This window comes from Sporisorium graminicola, chromosome SGRAM_1 (assembly GCF_005498985.1).
Source record: "Sporisorium graminicola strain CBS 10092 chromosome SGRAM_1, whole genome shotgun sequence".
Classification (NCBI taxonomy): domain Eukaryota; kingdom Fungi; phylum Basidiomycota; class Ustilaginomycetes; order Ustilaginales; family Ustilaginaceae; genus Sporisorium; species Sporisorium graminicola.
The window spans coordinates 2,435,876-2,455,470 of NC_043719.1; the positions used below are offsets into that span (position 1 = coordinate 2,435,876).

Here is a 19,595-nt window from a genome sequence, read left to right on the forward strand (position 1 = left end):
ACCTACACCCTTGTTTACTGTGCCACACCGCCTGCTGACTGTTCTCGCGGCGCTTTCCATGGACACTTTTCTTCGTTTTCTCTAGCATAGATTTTTCAGTGCTTGCCATATACCCGTTTCCATTCAATGCATTCTCTTGGAACTCCTCTCTTCTTGCCTGTCACCGATGTGATATCAAAGTGTCTCTCGATCGAAGAAGATGGTGAGCACCTGTCACGCTGTCGACGTCAGATGAGAAAGTTTGCAACTTGTTAGACTAGCCTCTGGTCACAGCAAAATCGATCGCTGCTGATGCTGGTAAACGCGTCTCACGAAGCTTTTTGCCTGTTCCCGATCTTCACGTGACGGTCACCTCTCTCTCGATTTTTGAAGCTTCGCAAGAGCTACTTCAAGAGAAATGTGCGTCTTTTTGCTTCTCGACTTTGCCCGTGCGTCACCCACCTCCTTCGTCTTACCACCCTCAGCACCTTTATCACTCACTGTGCCGCTTGCTTTACAAGACACCAACTGACTTTGTCCTAACGTCAGCGCTCGCCTTTGCAACGAATGCGGTCAACCTAAGTGAGGCAGCTGCGGCATTCTGAACACGGCAATCATCTGGGCCACGAGCCACGCCTCCTTCGTCGAACAGCGATTGCAGCTCCCATCGATTGGCGCTTTTCTTGGCAAAGATGCCGCTGCCATACACCCCCTATAAGCTGGCGACAGCATCGCTTGCGGCTCAAGCATCACCCGCAGCCAGCCATGGCCGCGATGAAGATGCCATTGCCGTTCCCACTCCTCAGCATCCAGGTGTCGACAACGAACCCGAACCCATCAGCGTCGCTCACCATCACGCCGTAGATGCTCGTCTCTACTTTCCTTCGTCTTCATTCAGCACCGCCTTCGACGGCGGCTACGTTCTCGCCCGTGTCGTTGCGGGAGGTCGCGAGTTGCAGCTGCTCTGGTCGACTATCGAGGACCAGGATGCTGCTGCGGGGCCCTCTTCCAAGGCGCTTGCCACGAAACAGCACACCTTCTCAGCATCGCTCAGTCCAAAGCTGGCATCGGAGTCAGCACGCACTTTCCTCTTTCCAGCGCCGTTGCTTCCTGGTCTGGGCCTGTTCTCCGATCCGGCTTCCAACCGCCTATATGTGATTGCAGTTACCACCACCGGCTATCTCTACCGACTCGTCTTCTCCGCACCCCATCTCTTCCACGACGCACGACTGGCATCCGACTGGTCATCTGAATACCGCATCCAGCACATTGCCTCATCTGACTCGGTTCTCACCACCTCGATTCGTGGCGCAGCAAACGCAGCTCAGCTCTACGTCGTCGATTCCGGGCTTGCTCTCGTCACATGCGCGGATGGCACCATCGTCAAACTCAGCCGCTCCATCTCTGGATCCAGAGACGCAAACGACGGCGCGTGGAGGGAGAGCGTTCTCCGACCAACCTCGTTCCTCTCTGGTGTTTCTCGCTTCTTTGGCAGATCCAATGCCATCTCGGATTCCGAGTCCTCTCCCACCTACGCCCTCTCCCTCGACGTCTTCCCCGGAGAAGTTGGCAGTGCTATGGCGTTCGCTGCAAGCCGTGACCGCAAGCTCCGGGTGTGGAACTTGCTCACCGACTCGTGCATCCGTACCATCGACCTTCCTCTGCAGGTGGAGTCAGCGACATCCAACGAGAAGCAGTTAATCGTTGCCGAGGACGACAGGTCCTCAACTCTCGAGGCGTCCGAGACACAAGCCTACTTCAGCACCGTGTCCCGACCTTTCGTCAAAGTGTTCACACCTGGGTCCAACGATAAAGACGGCTACGCGCTCTACGTTCTCGCCTACATCCCGGCCTCGCCGCCCTCTGGCAACTTCTTCGCATTGTATGGCGTCGAGCTCGAAGACACAAAGGGTTCCTCTGGAGGACTTGGCGAGGTGACGCTCTTGTGGCAGAAGCGCTGCGATGCCGAAACACGCGGCCGCAACGTCGAGCTTCGCGACGTCGTCTTCACCCCTCAAGGCGAGCGTGGGGATGGCTGGGTGATGTGGGCGCTTTGGGATGCTGGCGCCGGTCCCGTTCTCAAATATGCCAAAGTCGGTGTCGAAGCTGCCAACCCTGACGAGAGCTCCATGAGCGTGCGATCTGTTGCCGAAGACCTTTCCAAGGACGATTGGAGGACCGTCTCCTCGGAGCGCGTCTACAGACCCCTCCACGGCGAGGACTTTGAGGCGACGCTCGAAGCGACAAAGGAGGTCATCGACGCCGCAGACATCTTTCTCGATCGGGTGCTCGAGCCTGGCCGTTTCTCTGAGGCCACTCTGCGACTTGCGCTTTCGACATACAAGGAAGTTGCATCGTCTACGGTTCATGCCCCATCAACCTTGTTCGCCAGTCTCCGAGACGAGGTGGCATCTGTCGTTGCTAGCGGCTGTCGTCTCGAGAACGACCCGCGAACGGGCGGGCCAATGTACGAGAAGCTCTATGCTTCGCGTGTCCGCGAGTGGATGCGCTTCGTCGGCCTTGCAGAGCAGATCGAGACGGCCGCGCGCTGGCCGATCGGCTTGTCGCTTCCAGCCGGCAGCTTCGACGGGGCCAAGGAATCCAGCGAAGCAGTTGTGCCTCTGGTGATTGGCCGAGACACGATCGCACTGCCTATCAATGAAGATGAGGCCAGCGTCGTCGAGCGTCTGCAACGGACCCTATTTGCGACACATAGCAAGCCCCGCTCGGGCACGTCGCTTGCCGCCGACTCTGCTGGCGAAGAGCGCGCTCTACTCATCCACGCTGCGGATTCACACCCGACCAACATCCTCCCCACGCTTGGTCGAACGTCTGCTACCGTGGCCGAAGTGCTGACCTTGGTGGAGTCCGCCTCGGATCTCGCCGCCTGCTTCACTGCCCCTGAACTGGAAGCGTTCGCCGCTGGTCTACAAAACCTGCTGTCCGAGCCCCTCACGGTTTCCGTCAAAGAGGCCATCGCCGATGTCTGGAGCAACAACTTTGCCTCGCTCGGTGGCGAGGAGGCGAGCGAAATCGTTGCCCGTATTGCCTCCGACCTCGGCGCCAGCCTCGATAGCACGTTGACAGATATGGCAATCTTGCTGAGCGAGACCACCAGCCACGCCGACAAACTTACTTCAGCAAGCTCAATTGCTTCCACCGACTTGGGCTCTGCGGTCACAGCAGACGCGCTGATCCAGACCCTCGCTTCGCGCCATCGCCTCGCGGTTTCGTTCATGCTCCTGCTCACCGCCTTAGCTGCGGAGGACAGGATGGCGGATCTCGTCGAAAACGAGAGCAGGCAGATCGGTGCTGCGCTCAGCATCTTCCAGTCGCTCAGCGCTGCTCTGCAGCTGGCACGTACGGATGCTGCGGTCCAAGTCGCCGGCAGCATCAATGATGCAGCCGAAACGGACTCGATCGTGGCCAAGCTCAACCAGATGTCGGTGGCCGGACGCAAGAGTCGCGAGCCGCACCACTTCACCGCCCCGACGCTGCTGCACCAGTGCGTGCGCGACGAGCTTCTGAACACGTCCAAGGCGACTGGAAAGACGGGCGCACTGAGCCTTTCGGTCAAGTGGGCCGTGCTCAGCAGCCTCTGGTCTCTCGGCCTCACCGATCTGCGGGAATCATTGCCCGCTGGAGCAAAACCGTTGTTGCCCTACCTCACCGACCGACACACTTCAGTTGCATTCGCCATCTTGGTTCAAGGCTATCCGTTGGCGGCCGAGACGTTCCTCGCTAGCTTCCCAGAGACGCCGGCTGGCGAGTACGTTCGAGCGCGCGCGCTCGTGCAGATGCAGAGACTCGACGACGCGAGTGAATCGTTCGAAAAGGTGGTCAGCGCGCTCGAGCTACCCAACAGCACCAGAAGTCGGGCGGCAAGCGGGCTGTTCGAACTGCTTCCCTCCTCGATCGTGCTTGCCGAAGGAGAGGAGCGCGTTGCCGCATACTATCGCCATGTGGCGCTCTTCTTTGAGCCGTTCGAGGCGATTGAGCACGTCATCCGGTTCTGCCAGGCAAGCATCGACGCCGTTGGAACCTATGCGGACGACGGACCGGCGAAATTGGGCTTGGGCGAGGCAGGAACAGACGCCACCAAGGCGTCTGCACCCAAGGAAGTGTGGTTCAAGATCTTCCGCTGCCAGCTCGCGCTCGACGACTTTGAGGCAGCGTATGCCACGGTCATGGCGACGCCGTACGAGGGCGTGCGGAAGGATTGTCTCCGCAACCTCGTCAGCGTCATGTGCGAGGAGGGACACATTCAGCCCCTGCTTCACTTTACCTTCCCGGGTCTGCAGAGCGAGGTGGAAAAGACGCTCTCTTTCAAGGCACGCAACTCGGATCCATTGTCGGTGCCCAACTACTACGCGGTGCTGTACTCATATCACGTCTTCCGTGGCGATCTCAAGTCGGCGGGAGCGGTCATGTACCAGCACGCCGAGCGACTGGGCGAGCTGCACCGGTCGGTCTCGGCGAGAGGCGACGGGATCGACCCGCTGGAGCGCTTCATGGTCGTGGCGGTGGAGCAGGCGCAGAGCTATCTGGCCTCGATCAATGCGCTGACCATGCTGCAACACGAGAATGCGTGGTTTGCGCACGCGGCGGATGCCTCGCACTCGGATGCGGCGGACGGCAGCGAGTCGCTGTTCGAGCCGTCGACGTCCGTGCGTGCTGGTGCGGCGGCGGGCAAGCAGACAAGCAGCCTCACGCGGTACATCCCCGCGTCGGCGTACAGCAAGCGTGTGCGCGAGATCAGGGTGGTGTCGGTGGACGATGTGCGACGCGAGTACTCACTGGCGCTGGCCAGGCTCGAGCTGGTCAAGCGCTATCCGGATCTGGCGTACTCTACGACGGTGCTTCGACCGTCGGATGCGGTGCTGCTCTTTGTCAACAGCGACTCGTTCGACTCGGCGTTCAACATGGCATGGAGCTTGGGCGTCGACATGACGCCCATCTTCGCCGCACTGACGGTCAAGGCCGTGGCATTGTCGAGGGCCAAGCTGGAACGCGATGCACTCAAGCGCAAGGGCGGCGCCGAGGCTGCGAACGGTACTGGGGATGACGTTCACCCGGAGATCGCTGAGCTCTTGGAGGCGGATGAAGACCTGTTGGAGCCGGAAGCGGTGTTCTTGACGCTGTCAGAAAAGTCGGCGAGCTGGGCGGGGTGTGCTGCAGACCGCGCCTGGAGGTTCGTGCGCTACCATTTGGAGATGTACGATTCGGAAGAGGACGGCAAGTACTACCGGGTGGTGCTGTCGCGCATCTCGGCGCTGGACCATGCGGTGACGCCGGAGTGGTTGACCGAGTGGTTCACCCGCACGCACAACAGCGACGTGCTGCTGCGCATCTGGATCCAGCACCAGCTGGTCGTCGAAGCGGCGCAGTTTGCCACCAAGTGGCTGCAGGACGCCACGGCTGAGGCCAACAGTCTGACGCGCGCCCACGAGCAGTACATCTCGAACCACATCATCGACACGCTTCTGGTCAATCTGGACGCCAAGACAGGCACCGTTGTCGCGTCGAAACGCGAGCAGGCGGCCAAGGCCAAGGTGGCACTGCAACAGGCGCGCAAGAAGCACATTGAGGCGCTGGCGGCTCGCTCGAGGACGCTCAAGCGACAGGCGGAACAGGATGCGTTCCGACAGGAGAAGCGGCGCGAACAGCAGCAGCAGCAGCAGGGGGAAGCGTTTTCTAGATCGGCGGCTGGCCTGCGTGCTTTCTAAGGGCAGAGACGTTGCACTCAATATATCATTCTCAGGTTAGCCATGTTCCAGCTACGGTGTGAACGAAGCATGTCGTGCTAACTTATAAGAATATGAAGTGTTGAAGGAGCGCTGGTGAGGGGCGATCGGCGATTGGGCAGATCGGTGTGTGAGAGAGAGATGCGAGTGAGGCGAAGGCTACGTCTCTTCCCGCGCGAGCACAATGGCGTCGACAGGCCCCATCGGCGGCGGCGGATTTGGCTCGTCAAGCACACGCTGGCTGCGCAATGAGAATGGTCTTCTTGGGCACCGAACAGGTGTGTTACACGCTGGGGGCTGGTGGTGTCAGCGGAAAAGTGTTGCTTTGCAGCTGGGAAACGGTGGGCAATTGCCACGGAAAACACGGAAAGGCTGCGCGATTCGAGCGCTGCATTGTTTGAACTCCGAGGCGCACACGGCTTTGCAGCAGGAAATTCCAGCGGCGGGATTTCTTCGGTTGGTAAGCAGTGTGCACTGCTGCACCGCGAAATTGTGCGCACCTGCAACCTATGGAGGGTGGGTCTCCGTCAAATCCGTCGAAACAGCTGCCTGCTTGGCCAGTGACATGTGAGGTGTGGAGAAAGAGTGGGCGCGCCGCGGCCAAGTCTCAGCAGGTCCTACCGACCGACCGACCGACGGGACTGCGAGAGCTGCTTGCCGTGAACTCCAGAACGCTCGGTCGACTGGACAACACCTCCCCTCCGCAACCGCTTTGTCGCTCGACAGCACGAGACGTAGCTCGCCTGGATCATAGGCGAAAAAAGTATAAGTTTGTAGATTCTTGCTCTTGATCCGTTTCTCTTGTTCGCACGTATCCCGTTCCCTCTCCTCTACCCACGAGCGTTTCCTCATCGAGGCTTCAAGCACGCCTCCTCCATCGGAAACCCTCTATCACTACACGCAAGGAGAGTCGTCACATACCTCGGTCGCAAGCCATTCAGTCGTACAGCTCGCTCGCTCGCTCGATCCTTCTAGACAGACTCGCACACAACACTTTTCTTCATCATCATGCCAACGCAACAGTTTTCGGCACCGGGCCAGGTGATCGAGGAGGCTAAGGCGGGCGGACACCATGCCCACGGCACCCACAACTACCCGGATCCGCTCACGCACATCGATCGCACCTCGTGGGATGTCACCATCATCGGCGCAGGCCCGGCGGGCCTGATGCTCGCCACCTCGCTGGCTCGCTTCGGCGGGTTCGACGTGCTCGTCGTCGACGAGCGTTCCGAGCCCACGACGGCCGGGCGCGCGGACGGAATTCAGCCGCGCACCATCGAGGTGCTGCGCAACATGGAGCCGTTGGGTACCGAGTTTTTCAACCGCAGCGCACCTTCGTTCGAGCGAACGTTTTGGGATCCTCGCTCGGATGGGCAGCGCGGCATCGAACGTACTCGCCGCGTGCAGTCGTTCCCCACGGATATGGAGATTCAGGACAATTGCACGCTCGGTCTGCAGCAGGGTCTTATCGAAGGTGGCTTCCTCAGGGACATGGAGCGCCACGGACAGCGCGTCACGCGACCCTGGGCCTACCAGAACTTTGAGATGACCGACGACCCGACGTACCCTGTCAAAGTGACGCTGGAAAAGATGAAGCCCGTCGTCGAGGCCACCAACGAGGGGGGCGCACCCATCAGCGTCATCAAGCCCACGGGCGAGACCAAGACGATCCGCACAAAGTACCTCGTCGGTTGCGATGGCGGCAGGTCGCGTCTGCGCAAGACGCTCGAGGAACACCACGACTTTACCTTCAACGGCGACTGGGTCGACACGCTCTGGGCTGCGCTCGACTGCGTGGTCGAGACCAACTTCCCAGACGTGCGTAAGATCGCCGCGATCCACTCCAAGAACCACGGTGCGCTCTACATCTTCCCTCGCGAGAACAACGAGAAGGGCGAGCCCATCATCCGTTGCTACACGCAGGTCAACCGTCTCGAGGGCGAGAAGAGCAAGGAGTCGGCCATCGACGCTCGCGACAAGGTGACCGCGCAGATGGTGATGAAGGCGATCCAAGAGATTGCGTTCCCGTTCAAGTTCGACTTCAAGACGGTCGAGTGGTTTACCTGTTACCCGATCGGTCAGCGGTTGATTTCGCGCTATTCGCTCCCTGCGGGCAAGACGGCTAGCGGTGCGGCGTTCCCGGGACACAGGGTGCTGCTGGCTGGTGATGCGTGCCACACGCACTCGCCTAAGGCGGGACAGGGGATGAACACGGCTATCATCGACTCGCAGGCGTTGGCGTGGAGGATCAACCTGGTCGAAAAGGGACTGGCTGATCCCGAGATTCTGCTGGCAACGTACCACGACGAGCGACATGCTACGGGCAAGCAGCTGATCGACTTTGATTCCGAGTACTCGGCGCTGTTCTCCGGTGAAGTGCCCAAGAACACGCCCGAGGTGGCTACCATGAGCGATGCCGAGAAGCGCGAGCACTTTATCAACATCCAGCGTCGCAACGCGGCGTTCACCACGGGTGCCGGTGTCGTGTACGCCGACAATGTGCTCAACTACCGCGATCCCAAGAAGCTGGGCATAGCCAAGATCACGGACAAGCTCGAGCCTGGCCGTAGGCTGCAGCCTGCGTGGGCTACGCGCTGGTCCAACTCGCAGCCGGTGCGCATGATCCACGAGATCCAGTTTACTGCGCCAGGTGGATTCAGGATCTACGTGTGCGCAGGCGATCTCAGCAAAAACATGCGTCACCTCGAGGCGTTTGCCAACCACCTCGCTTCGCCGCACTCGTTTGTCAACCGATTCCGCGCTCACCCGCGCGCGTTGCAGCTGGAGCACAAGGCGTACCACCAGGTGCCGGACTGCCTCAATACCGGGTTGGGCGGTGGGTTTAGCTCGGAGGTTAACCCGTTCTTCCATCTGCTGCTGATCGTGCGGTCGCAGCGGTTCGATGTGGAGATCGAGCAGATCGCGCATCTGGGTGCGTTGAGGAGCATGCTGTACTGTGATGATATCGAGGCTGGGGATGGCGCGTTCAAGGTTACGCTGGATGGCCGATTTGTGGGTGGGTTGCATGACAAGTGGGGGTTGCCGGGGGGTGGCATTGTGGTGGTCAGGCCCGACGGGTATGTGGGCGCGGTGGCGCCGATTGATCAGGGGCAGAGTGGGTTTGAGGCGGTTGAAAAGTACTTTGACGGGTTTTTGAAGGGTGCCGGTGTTCAGCAGAAGACCAGGTTGTAAAATGGGTCGAAGACAATGCAAAGCGTTCCTTCTCAGATCAAAGTGCGTCGTACGTTAACGTAGTGTGCGATATGCCTGATGAGGGTGAACAAACTGGTGGCAAGAGTGAGCGTGGTTGTAGGAGGGAGAGTGAGAAGTGCGAGTGGGTAGTTGTCGTCCCTCTCGGCCACCCGCACATCAACGCACAGTCAGCTGACAGCCCTCGTTCGTCGGGTCATCCGAACCTCTCAGCCTCTCCCACCTTCGCTCGCGTCTCTCGACCCGTCACATAATCCTCCGGGCCGCAGCACACCCAACCTAGAAATGTAGCAATAAAAATATACACGAGTACAATTACATAAAACGACAAGAGATACGACGAGGACCACCAAGACTCGGTGCTACATACGAACGAGAAAGGAGGCAGGATAGAACATTTTGCGAACAGCTAAAGGGAGGGAGATAGAGGAAAGGGAGGGTATGATTCGAAAGAAAGAACAAAACAACGATAGCAAAGTAGAGAAGCAATGTCCGCTCTTCACAGCATGCTGGCAATGCTCATGCTCGAACGCGGAGTAGCCGGGGCGTCGGTCTCCGAGTCGGCCGTCTCCTCCTTGATCGATTTGATCTGCAGATGCGCTGGTCGACCGGCCAACCTGGACGGGCCATCGCTGGTGCTGGACAACGCCTCATCTCTGTTCATATCAAGTGACATCTTCGAGTCGCCAGCGTCGACAGCATCTGCCTGGCCGACAGCAGGAGGTGCTTGTGTGGCGCGTGCAGAAGAGGGTGTGGAGCGCAATGGCGCAGGTGATGCAACCACCACTGCCGCTGCTGGCATGGGTGCTGCTGTCGATGTCGCAGTGGGATCGGTAGCGCTCCGTGGCGTTTTGGCCCAGGAAAAGTCGCCAAACGTAGTGCGGAACTGCGGGTTGGGTTGACTCAAGCGCTTGACGGGCAGTTCCTTGGCTTGCTTGGCCAACGCCTCCAACCCGGAGCACGAGCGCTGACGATGCTCGATCAGCTCGGCAAAGTTGGAAAGCACGTTGGCCAGGCTGCTCGATGATCCGCGATGCGACGACGAGAATGAGCCACTGGGGACGCTGTGCGACGTCCTTGCTGCGGACGCGCCGGCCAGGTCGCCAAACGGCGAAGTCCCCCTTGACACGATCCGCGACTCGGGCGCCGAACGCTGTTGTGGCGATGTCGGGCCCCGTCCCTTGTCTTCGTGGTGGGCGTCCGCGGGAAGCGGGCTCAGGCTTGGGTTGGGGTTGAACAGCGGATCAATGCGAATCGAGCTTCGACGACGCTCCAACTCGAGCGCCTTTTGTGCCCACTCCTTCTCGAAGCGGTAGAATCGACTGTAGGTGTGTGCAGCCTCTTTGGCTCGGTCGAAAATCGCTTGACTCGAAGCGGGTGGCGACGGAGACTCGCGCAAAGGCTCAGCGAGCACTTTGCTTGACGCACCTGGCTCGGCCGACTCAGTGCTGTTGGTGAGCGTGATGGCAGGCGTGTTGGTGGGCGACGGCGGCGCGGGCATTTGCTGCGATGCTTTGTCTTGGTCCTTAACAGCTCGGACGAAGGCAGCCGTGGCGTCCTGCGCCAAGGAAGGACGATCGTCCGAGACGTGAGCAGCTGTGACCGGCGCAGCCGAAAGCGGGCTCTTTGGCGTGGTAGGAGTCTGAGGAATTGCGAGCGACGAGGCGTGTGCTTTAGTGGGCGAAGAAGGAGCGGGCGTACCGGCCGACGGTGTGGAAGCAGCCGACGACTGAGGAGTGAGACCGAGGTGATTAGCGAGCACAGTGGCGATGGCAACGTTCTGGGATGCGGTCTCTACGTGGCGCGACATGTCGTGGCTCAGGCTGGTGACGCTGGCTTTGCGCGCCTGTTCGATGAGCATGCCGAGGTGCTCAACGCGCTGACGCTTCTGCTCTTGCTCTGGATGAGCCGACATGCGGCGCTGCCCGGCCTGGCTCTGCAAGACGGCAGCTGCAGCGGCGGTGGCTAGGTTGATGATGCTAGCCCGACGGACGGGATCGGTGGGAAGGTGAATCTCGGAGGCCGAGGAGAGCCTCAATGCAGTCATCGAGGAGGAGGAAGATGGCTCTGTGTCTGGCTCATGTTTGCGCTTTGTGCTCTGCGACTCGCTGAGAGCAGGCGAGCGCGAGCCTTTGGGCGACGACATCCGTGCTTGGGATTCCGAGACGTGGGAAAGATTGGAGAGAAGCTGATTGATGGAGAGTTTGGTGGAGTGAGAGCCAGGCGCGCATGAATCCGAGTTGGTGGAGGACGAGGAGGATGCGGTGGCGGAGAGGTCGACTCGCGAACCTCGGCGTGACGAAGGGGCGCTGCCCGCAGGAAGATCAACCCAAGATCCTCGACGTGAAACGGCAGGCGAAGATGGCGTTAGGGAAGCTCTACGGGTTGCGACGGACATGACGCTGTGGGCAACAACAGACACGCGGTGCTGTGTTGCGGGATTGGGTTGCTGCAAGAAGATGAAGCTGCAGCGCGCTGCAAGCCACAGCCCTAATCAATCGGTACGGGTCCAGAAGAGAAGAATGGTACGAAAGGGAGTCGGAAAAGCTCGTATATTTGAGCCGCGGGAGACCGAGAAGCTGCTATCGATGCGCGCTAAGATGGTCGAGTTGGTAAGAGATGGTTGGCGTGCCGGTTGGTGCGCACCGAGTCGTCTACCACATCGAATGCGAAGTGGTCGAGTGTCGATGTATGTAAGTGGATGTATGTAAGTGGAAGCAGATGCTGAATCAAGACAGTGTGCGTTGTTGCAGCTGGTGAGGAAGTCGAGTGCGAGCTGATTAAAGTCGAGACTGAAGGCGAGCTGTTACTTAATCTGCCTGTGACGAGAGTCGGACGATGATGGTGGTTGGCAGAGTCGGCGGAGAAGAAGGAAAGATGGCGATGACAAGTGAACGTGATGAGGATGAGGAAAAAATGACCGAGCCTCTTGGGAAGGTAAGGGGGAAGGGGTGATGGTGACGGGAGCAGGCAAGGATAGAAAGAGGCGGGAGGATTGAATGGAAGAGGCGTTCGAGGTGACGGCGTCAAAGGGAGACAGACCTTCTTACTTTCTGTCAACTGCCACTGCGAGGGGGAAGGGCGGGACACCGAGAGAGAGAGAGAGAGACAGAGAGAGCGAGAGAGCGAGAGCGCAAGCGAGCGTGCTGGGTCAAGGGGTGCGTTCAACGCAAAAATCGAAAAAAAAGAATTACAGGAAGAGGAGACCTTGTGTATCACGGTGTGCGCCCAAGAGCAAGAGAGAGTTGGTCGCAAGAGCGGGTTGCAAGACTTGAGCCGAGCAAAAGTCTGCCAGACTCAGAGGCGGAGCGGACATGCAATTGAGAGACAGAGAGAGGGGAAAAAAAGAAAGAACAAGAAAAAAAGAGGGGAAAAGGAGCGCAGACCGACCGCCCCGACCGTGTGGCCAGGGCCAAGAGCGCAAGAGAGCGGAAGTTGAACAGCCGGTGGGAGGCGAAGAATCAAAAGGCGGGCGGCGGGGTTTAGTACGCAGACAGACAGACAGACAGACAGACAGACAGACAGACAGACAGACAGACAGACAGACAGACAGGCAAGTAGCTTAGGACCCAGAGGCAACTTGCATTCAGTCCGGGCCCCACTGGCAGAAAAAGCAGAGCCGAAAGGGAGAAGGAGGAGAAAAAAGAGGCTCGCAGCACTCGTACAGTGCTAGGCGAGCATGGTAAGCAACCAACGTCGAGCCGGTGCTTGTCCCGACCCTAAGCAGGATGCTAGAAAGCTTTTCTGCAGACGTGCTCAATGGAATCACCGAATTTGGGGCAGAGGGAAAAAAAGGACAGAGTGCTCGGCCACAGCCCCGACCCGACTCAGAACCAAGCGTCGAGCGAGATCTGCTAATTGAGCGAGGCAGTCAGAACGAGAGACAGCGAGAGGCGCGTAAGATGTGTCTAGGTCGGCGGTCTAGGTCCGGTCGCATTGGCAGAGACACGCTAAATTCAGGATTTAGGCAGCAAGCCGAATGGGATTGGGCAGGCGGATCTGGCAGCAGCTGAATGGTGCCCTCTTTGGAAATTCCAAAGCGAGTCAAATAGTTTTTTCTGGCTTTTTCTTCTTCTTTCAGTTGTGTTGCATTGCCGCAAGATGAGCAGCTCTGTCGCGGTCTGGGCTCGATCCAGCATTTCTTTTCTGTAGATCGATCTGCCTCTACAGAGCCAAGGAGGGAAAAGGGTCTCGAATGTCGACCAAGAACCCATCTCATAAAAAGGTGTAGCCAGCTATCATACATTCCAGTGCCTGAATAATTATCATTGCTGAGACTTGGTGCTCAAACGACCAGGTTTCTGCCCACGGGTCTGACCTGCTGCTAGAACCCACGCTGGACTAAGTCTCGGGTCATTGCGCCGTCAACCCCGGCCGCAGACACAAAGTTTGAGCCAAACGAGGATGCCAAGGTCGCGACTGTGCTAAATTGCCACGCGACAGAAGAAGCGGCCTTCGAATGCGTCGGTTGAGAGAGTGAAAGGGGGCGAGGAAAGCGGAAAATGGGCTTGAAACGAGTTCTTTGAACGTTCAATTCAAAAGAGCTGCCCCTGGAACTGCAATGCATCAGAGCTTCCACGGCGCCAATCAGGAAAGGAACTTGGTATCACCGGCAATTGGCTGGCTGCTCGCGGACTGCTTATTTCGTGTCATGCGGCAGATTGCCTTCACTGCATCGTGAATTCGGTTTGACGCATTCCCGTCGTTTGACATGCAATGGCCGATCTCGTGCCCGTTCTTTTTCATTGTACTGGCCATGGAACATCGGACGGGAAGCTGGAGCGGATGCGTCGATCGGGCGCAGCCCCTGCGAAATCGAGTGAGGCGACGCCCGCGATTTCGTCGCGAGACAGCTTGTGAGAAATTTGGCTGAGTTCGATGGCTGCACAGTTCCCTGATACAGCAAAGGCACAAAGAGCAAAAACATCCTGCATCGAGACGACAGCAACACGCCCCAGGAGCATCCATCGTCTTTCGAGTCTTTCTGGTGCCGGTCTCATCTCGTCAAGCTGAGCGTCTCTTGCACATTCGCTTGGAGGAACGTTCAACGGCACAAGGCGGAGCTAGCCGAAAAGTGTCAGTGGATGCTAGCGAGCTCGCTTGGAAGAACAAACGCGGGAAAAAAAGGAGGGGAAGCTCACCTTGCCGATCCCTAGCTCACACCCCAGCCGCACACATGAGCTACGACTTGCCAATCGGCTGCTTTCTCTACACAAACACGAGCAGTGTTTGCTGCAAGGCTTGCACCGAGTTGGTCTTGCGGCTTGTGCGGAGTCGGCTTGCGGCGGTAGCCTCTTCCCGCGGGTCAACTCTCCGCTGTCCCACTCTGAACAGCCGTTCCGGAAACGAACCCAAACTACTGGTGTGCAGCAAACGCAGCCAGCTGATTCGCTCGCTTGTCTCTGCTTGCAGCTTTAATTCGAACCAAGAACGGGCCGGTGCTGGGCGTCGGGGCGGAGATGCTTTTGAAAGCGTACCACTGTTTTTCAGGTAAAGTCCAAGATAGGGCCCATGACGCAGAGTGTTTCGGCTTCTGAGACAGTTCTACAGTGTAACTTTCTACTCCAGTCTCATCGATCGTCGCATCTGGAGCCAAAGTAGTCTCCGTCTCGAACAAGTTTTGCGAGGTAGATCGAACAGGGCATCGGCCCGAGGGATACCGATCCCGCGTGTCCGCACAAAGTGGTAAAAATGAATTCTCTTCTTGCTTTGTCTTCCAGGGCGTGGCTGCAAAGCTGAAAACACGTCTGCAAGGCGACCGGATCACCTGCACCCGTAGCCACCAACTTGCTAGGTGCATAGAGCTCACCTGAAGTGGATGGGGACGAACTAACAGCGCTTCAATGCGAGGGGAATGCGTCAACAAACAATGCCAACCGGTCAGACTGCCATACAGACCCTATCAGTCTAATATTGTCTCAATCAAGTACCCTTGGAGTTGCGACTCGAAACCCCGCTCTACCTCGGTTCCACTGATAACGGGTTGCCTTACCAAGGCGCAACAAAACCACGGTGATGTCAATCAAGCCGCGCTGCCCTTGGTCGTGCCAACGGAGGAGGCTCATCCGATCAATATTATATAAGCCCCCTCTGTGCTCGACGCGAAAGTGTGGATTCTGAAAGCGTGAATGTTGTTGCTGGCCATCATGCTGCGATGCTCCAGCAAGTCAACGACCGTCTGCCAGCCTGCGGCAGATACCCAACTCTAATAGGAGCATGTAGGAGTTGGAATGGAGCACAGATCTGCAGGCTCGGAGCTTCAAAACTCGGCAGTCGACTCAGGAACATGCTTCCTCCTCGTCTTCCTGCTCCTTATGCCACGCAGCAGTGGAAAGCGTGCTTGCGCATGAACACGCGTACATCAGGCACACTCAAGCTGCCGAACTCCCATTGAGTGGATCCATAGTCCCCCACGGTTCAGACTCAGCTCTATCTTGAGACACTGCGCCACCTTGGAGTTTTCGCAGTCTCAATCAGATTCACTGTAGATAATTAAACGAGTGATTCCGTTGCGAGAGCGAGAGGGTCTCTCTGCGGTTTGACGCCCACTGCGTTCAGCCTTGTGCTTCACACAGCAAACTGGTCTCGCGGTTATGCTGCCGTTTGCACGGCAAAGCGGAGTTGCAAATGGTTCACCGATACGTGTCTTTCTTACGCAGCTGAGGCTCAACCGCTTCCGTTCCTCTTTGCTCCAGAGCATACTCAAAGGCCATGCAACAACCTTGCGTCATTGCGTCCCATTGCCGAGATCCCCGTTTGATGCGCTTTCGAAGCATCCGTAAGAATTGTTCACTTTGATTTGTGTGCGTTTCACGACTCAACATACTTGTTCTCGGATAGATCTAACACAAGCCTGAGTTCTCACGGCGTTTGCTTTTGTTGCCTGATTTGCAGCTTCCGCCGGCGTCTCTCGAATCAGCAACGTCTTCGCCCGCCCTTGCTTAGCGACATCCGTCCAGGTGTCTTTGATGGCTGCATAGCAGTCGATGATCTTGTGGCGATGTATGCCTTGGCTCTTTCAGTGGGTGGGCTCGGCACAGAAGCTCTTGTGAGACCTCCTTTCGAGGCTAGGTCACGCCAGAGTTGCGCAAGCGAGGTGTCGAAATCCGACGGGATCTCGAGGGGCCAACGTTCCAGACCGCGTCTTCCTGTGGCGACGTTCCGTCGGATGTATCTCGGGTCTGTTGCCGAAGAACGCTGTCGACGGGCAGAGGCGAAGCAAACCCGCGAAGTCGAAGCTCGGCTCTTCTGGAATAGCGAGGATCGCTTGGGTGCGTGTGCGCTGACGACTGCATGATCTAACTTAGGGCTTGTGGGAAGGAAGGCAGACGAGTGTTCTGGCCTGTTCGGGCCGGGTGACCGAAACGCTCTGTCCCCCCGCACCCACGCAGCGTCCTTCGTCGCCGGTTCAAGCGAGCTTCGATCAATCAATCGTGAATCAAGTGGGCGCCGCGTCCCTGAGTGCTTTAATGCAAAAGCTCTTTGAACAATGCGAACTGTGCGCAAGCCTCGGTTCTACCAACAGCACCATGGATCAGAAATCTTAACCCCGGAGTTTCCATCACTTGTCTCAAGCTCGGGCTTCGAACTTCCCATAGAAAGCAAGCCTCGTTCAGTTTGCGCAACCAAACCCTGATCCCACTCACTCCTCTTGAGAAGCGAACTTCGACACGAAGCTCAAAGTCTATCCGACCTCGGTGGTCCGCCTCGACTTCAGACGGTGAGTTCTGCTCAAAAAAGGGAGGTCTCGACTCATCGTCGCGCGACAAAAAAGAACAATAAACCCCAACCACGTGCGACGGACGATGTGTGAGTCGCCGACGCTGTCCCCGTAAACCTACATCCCCTGCACTGACTATGTGCAACACACTTTACGCTTCGTTCGAGACTCTCGTTCGTGCATTGATACATCAGCTGTATACTGCTCGAAGAGTCGAGCTCCGACCGCCACCTCGTCGTCCCTGTGCTCCGCTTGTCGACGTTGCTGCTGCGATCGCACCTTCGGCGGCATCGTCCTTGGCACCAGCCTGGACCACCTCAAACTTGTCCGTCAGCTGATATTGGGCACGCGGAGAAGCCCGAAGTAGTTGCGATTTGAAAGAAAGAAGGAGCGGGGCTCTGTTAGCTTCGATCCAAGACGGGCTTCAATCAGGCTTGCCCGCATGCAATCCAGCCGCATGCTCGATATCGAGTCCAGAACCATCGGTGTGTGTGCGTGTGTGTCTGCACTTACCTCGTTCATGGTGTGAAGGCTCTCGGTCAACACGGAGAGGTAGTTAGTGAGGAGAACGTCGTTGTGTTCCTGTAGCAAGCGGTCGAAGCGAAGTAGTCGCAAGAGAAGCATGGTCAGCCTCAATGCACCGAGAAAGAGTCGAGATGTCGTCGCTGAATTTGGGGCCCGATGAAATCACAGATTGGTTACTGTCGCCTCCTGACAGCATGTCGACTCACCCGTAGAAGTTCCTCTTGCAGCTCTGGCAACACTGTCTGCGGCAAGTTGGCAGCGACAGTCTGTATCTGCCGCAACGCTTCATGGTCCCACGCCGCCTGGCCCTCTTTGACAGCCTGAAGGTAAGCTAGCACTTGTCGAATGCGGTCATTGAGTTTGCTGATTGCGCTGTGTTGCGCTTGCATGCTCGCCAGCACTACGCACAGAAGCCAAGAAAAGAGGTAAGCAGCTAGTCAAGAGCTCGGCGTCACTCGGAAGGTACCTACTAGTGCTCTCATGACCACCGCCTGATTCAGCACCAGCCTTACTTGCGTGGTCGACAGCGATGCGTTCCGCTTCGCCCGTTTCAATCTTGTACCCTGTCGGCACAAAGAAGTTGGTCGTCTCGCCTTGCACCAGCTCTACCGCCGACTCGTATACACGAATCGGCAGCTCTCCGTTGACTTCGGCGTGCTCAAATGACGACACTGTCTGGTCGAGCTGAACCAGTAGCGGCGTTTCGTTGTATGCGAGCAGCTGCTTGTGAATCTCGAGGTCCTGCGGTGTGGGAATGTCGCCGATGGTATACCACCCGAGAAGATCCAGTGTTGGGAATACTTGCTTGTACTGTGCTTGGCGAGATTTGAGGAATGCATGGTTGATCGTTGGTGCTGGTGTGGTAGATGAGGATGCATCAAGCCTGATCTCGAACGAGTTTTGGATCTCGATGTCTCGTCCTTGTTGTGTTCCCAGAAGCACTCCGTAGACTAGCGCGGTAGAGAGCATGGGCTCCTGAGTCAGTCTTTAGGACGAAATAGGAGCCGCGAATCGCTAGCGTTCGACTTACCTGTCAGCTCTGCATCATCGCTCTGCAGTCTGGTTCGAACGAGATGTTCGGAGATGTTGAGAATAGGTAGCGGATGACTGTGTGCAAACGGGGAGTCAACATCAAAGTTCAATATCCAAGCCATCCTGATGTCAGTAAACCAGAGTGCCTGCGTATACTCACAGGCTGATGTTGCTGCCAATCCCCGAAGAGGAGTGGTTATCGAGAACAACGGGCGAGAGCTTGGACGTCTTGAGCGTTGGCAACGAGCCGGATGGTCCAGCCTGCGCAGTCATTGCGAGGCTTGCTGACTAGGGTGCCTGTTCGATACGGCGTCTGCACAGCTGTAGCTGTGATTCGAGTTGGCGACGATGATGAAGGTAGGAATGCCATGAATTGAGAAGAGGCAGCAAGACGACATGGCTCGAGCACGCGCACGACAGCCTGAATGAATACGCTTCGCTGCAGCTGCGCATTTTTACTCCACTTTCTAAGCTGCACGTGATGTGACGATGTGACATGAGTAAATCAGGCGCGTCGTTTGCGAAGAGGCACAATCAAAAGTGTCACTTGTCCGCTCACGTCCATATCATCTTCCCCACCACCTCCAGCCTTGTCCTTACGACTGGCCCCGACTTGCTCACCATCAATATTCGCACCAACTGCTTATACGTATTCCAACACAAAAGCACGGCAGCACGGCAGCAACAACGACAATCATGAAGCTCCCAGCCAGATCGCTCATCAAAAAGCTCATCCGCGCACATCTTCCGCCCAACACGAGGCTTTCAAAAACAGCCGATCTTTACGTGATGCTCGCCTTCCTCATCTACTTGCAGCGCCTCGCCAACGAGTCGAGGGTGGCGCATCAGATCGACCTGTCCAACGGGCTGAAAGGATCAAGATCGATCACCAGACGCCATATCAATGGCGCTCGCAAACGCGTCCGCGGTTGAAGGGTTCGCGACCTCCAAGTTGCATTGCCAAAAAACATATCTGGAGAGCGCAGAGGCAGCGTCGACGTTGAGCGCCACTCCACGGAATCAGCGTGTCCGTCAAGACAAGCCAGAAACGGAGAGCCGATATGCCAGCTACAGCTGATTGCTGGAATTCTCTCAAACATTTGCATTGGCCCAACTGCTGCTAGCAAAAGTGCCTACCTAGAAGAAGCTGGGCAGGGATCAGCACAACCGCCACAGTCCAGCGTAGGACCCCCGCATCGCGGACTATCTCTCGGTCCGCATCACGGTCTGCACCCTCTTCGAGCCTCAATTTTGGCAGCGCGTCAGTCAAAGAGGAGTTGCCCGCTCTATTCACGCACTCACATGCTCACCCAAAGACCCGGTTACACTGTTTCCTAGTACTTTCGGGCACACTGTCATCGTCCAATAAGTTATCATTACACACT

The 19,595-nt window shown here is 57.5% G+C and overlaps 5 protein-coding genes across 5 annotated transcripts; 3 read left to right on the forward strand and 2 right to left on the reverse strand.

Moving 5' to 3' along the window:
- Window positions 1-671: 671 nt before the first annotated feature.
- On the forward strand, window positions 672-5,705 carry EX895_000864 (uncharacterized protein; the record flags this gene model as incomplete). The annotated part of the gene is made up of 1 exon (XM_029881465.1): window positions 672-5,705. The coding sequence occupies one exon, from the start codon at window positions 672-674 to the stop codon at window positions 5,703-5,705; it is 5,034 nt and encodes a 1,677-aa protein (XP_029742851.1).
- Window positions 5,706-6,731: 1,026 nt separating this feature from the next.
- On the forward strand, window positions 6,732-8,915 carry EX895_000865 (uncharacterized protein; the record flags this gene model as incomplete). Its single annotated transcript, XM_029881466.1, has 1 exon — window positions 6,732-8,915. The coding sequence occupies one exon, from the start codon at window positions 6,732-6,734 to the stop codon at window positions 8,913-8,915; it is 2,184 nt and encodes a 727-aa protein (XP_029742852.1).
- A 517-nt stretch (window positions 8,916-9,432) lies between these two features.
- On the reverse strand, window positions 9,433-11,331 carry EX895_000866 (uncharacterized protein; the record flags this gene model as incomplete). The annotated part of the gene is made up of 1 exon (XM_029881467.1): window positions 9,433-11,331. One exon carries the CDS (start codon window positions 11,329-11,331, stop codon window positions 9,433-9,435), a length of 1,899 nt encoding a protein of 632 aa, XP_029742853.1.
- Window positions 11,332-16,843: 5,512 nt separating this feature from the next.
- On the reverse strand, window positions 16,844-18,483 carry EX895_000867 (uncharacterized protein; the record flags this gene model as incomplete). Its single annotated transcript, XM_029881468.1, has 6 exons — window positions 16,844-16,987; window positions 17,167-17,235; window positions 17,385-17,578; window positions 17,649-18,128; window positions 18,209-18,285; window positions 18,371-18,483. 6 exons carry the CDS (start codon window positions 18,481-18,483, stop codon window positions 16,844-16,846), a joined length of 1,077 nt encoding a protein of 358 aa, XP_029742854.1.
- A 423-nt stretch (window positions 18,484-18,906) lies between these two features.
- On the forward strand, window positions 18,907-19,143 carry EX895_000868 (uncharacterized protein; the record flags this gene model as incomplete). The annotated part of the gene is made up of 1 exon (XM_029881469.1): window positions 18,907-19,143. The coding sequence occupies one exon, from the start codon at window positions 18,907-18,909 to the stop codon at window positions 19,141-19,143; it is 237 nt and encodes a 78-aa protein (XP_029742855.1).
- Between the last annotated feature and the right edge of the window lie 452 nt (window positions 19,144-19,595).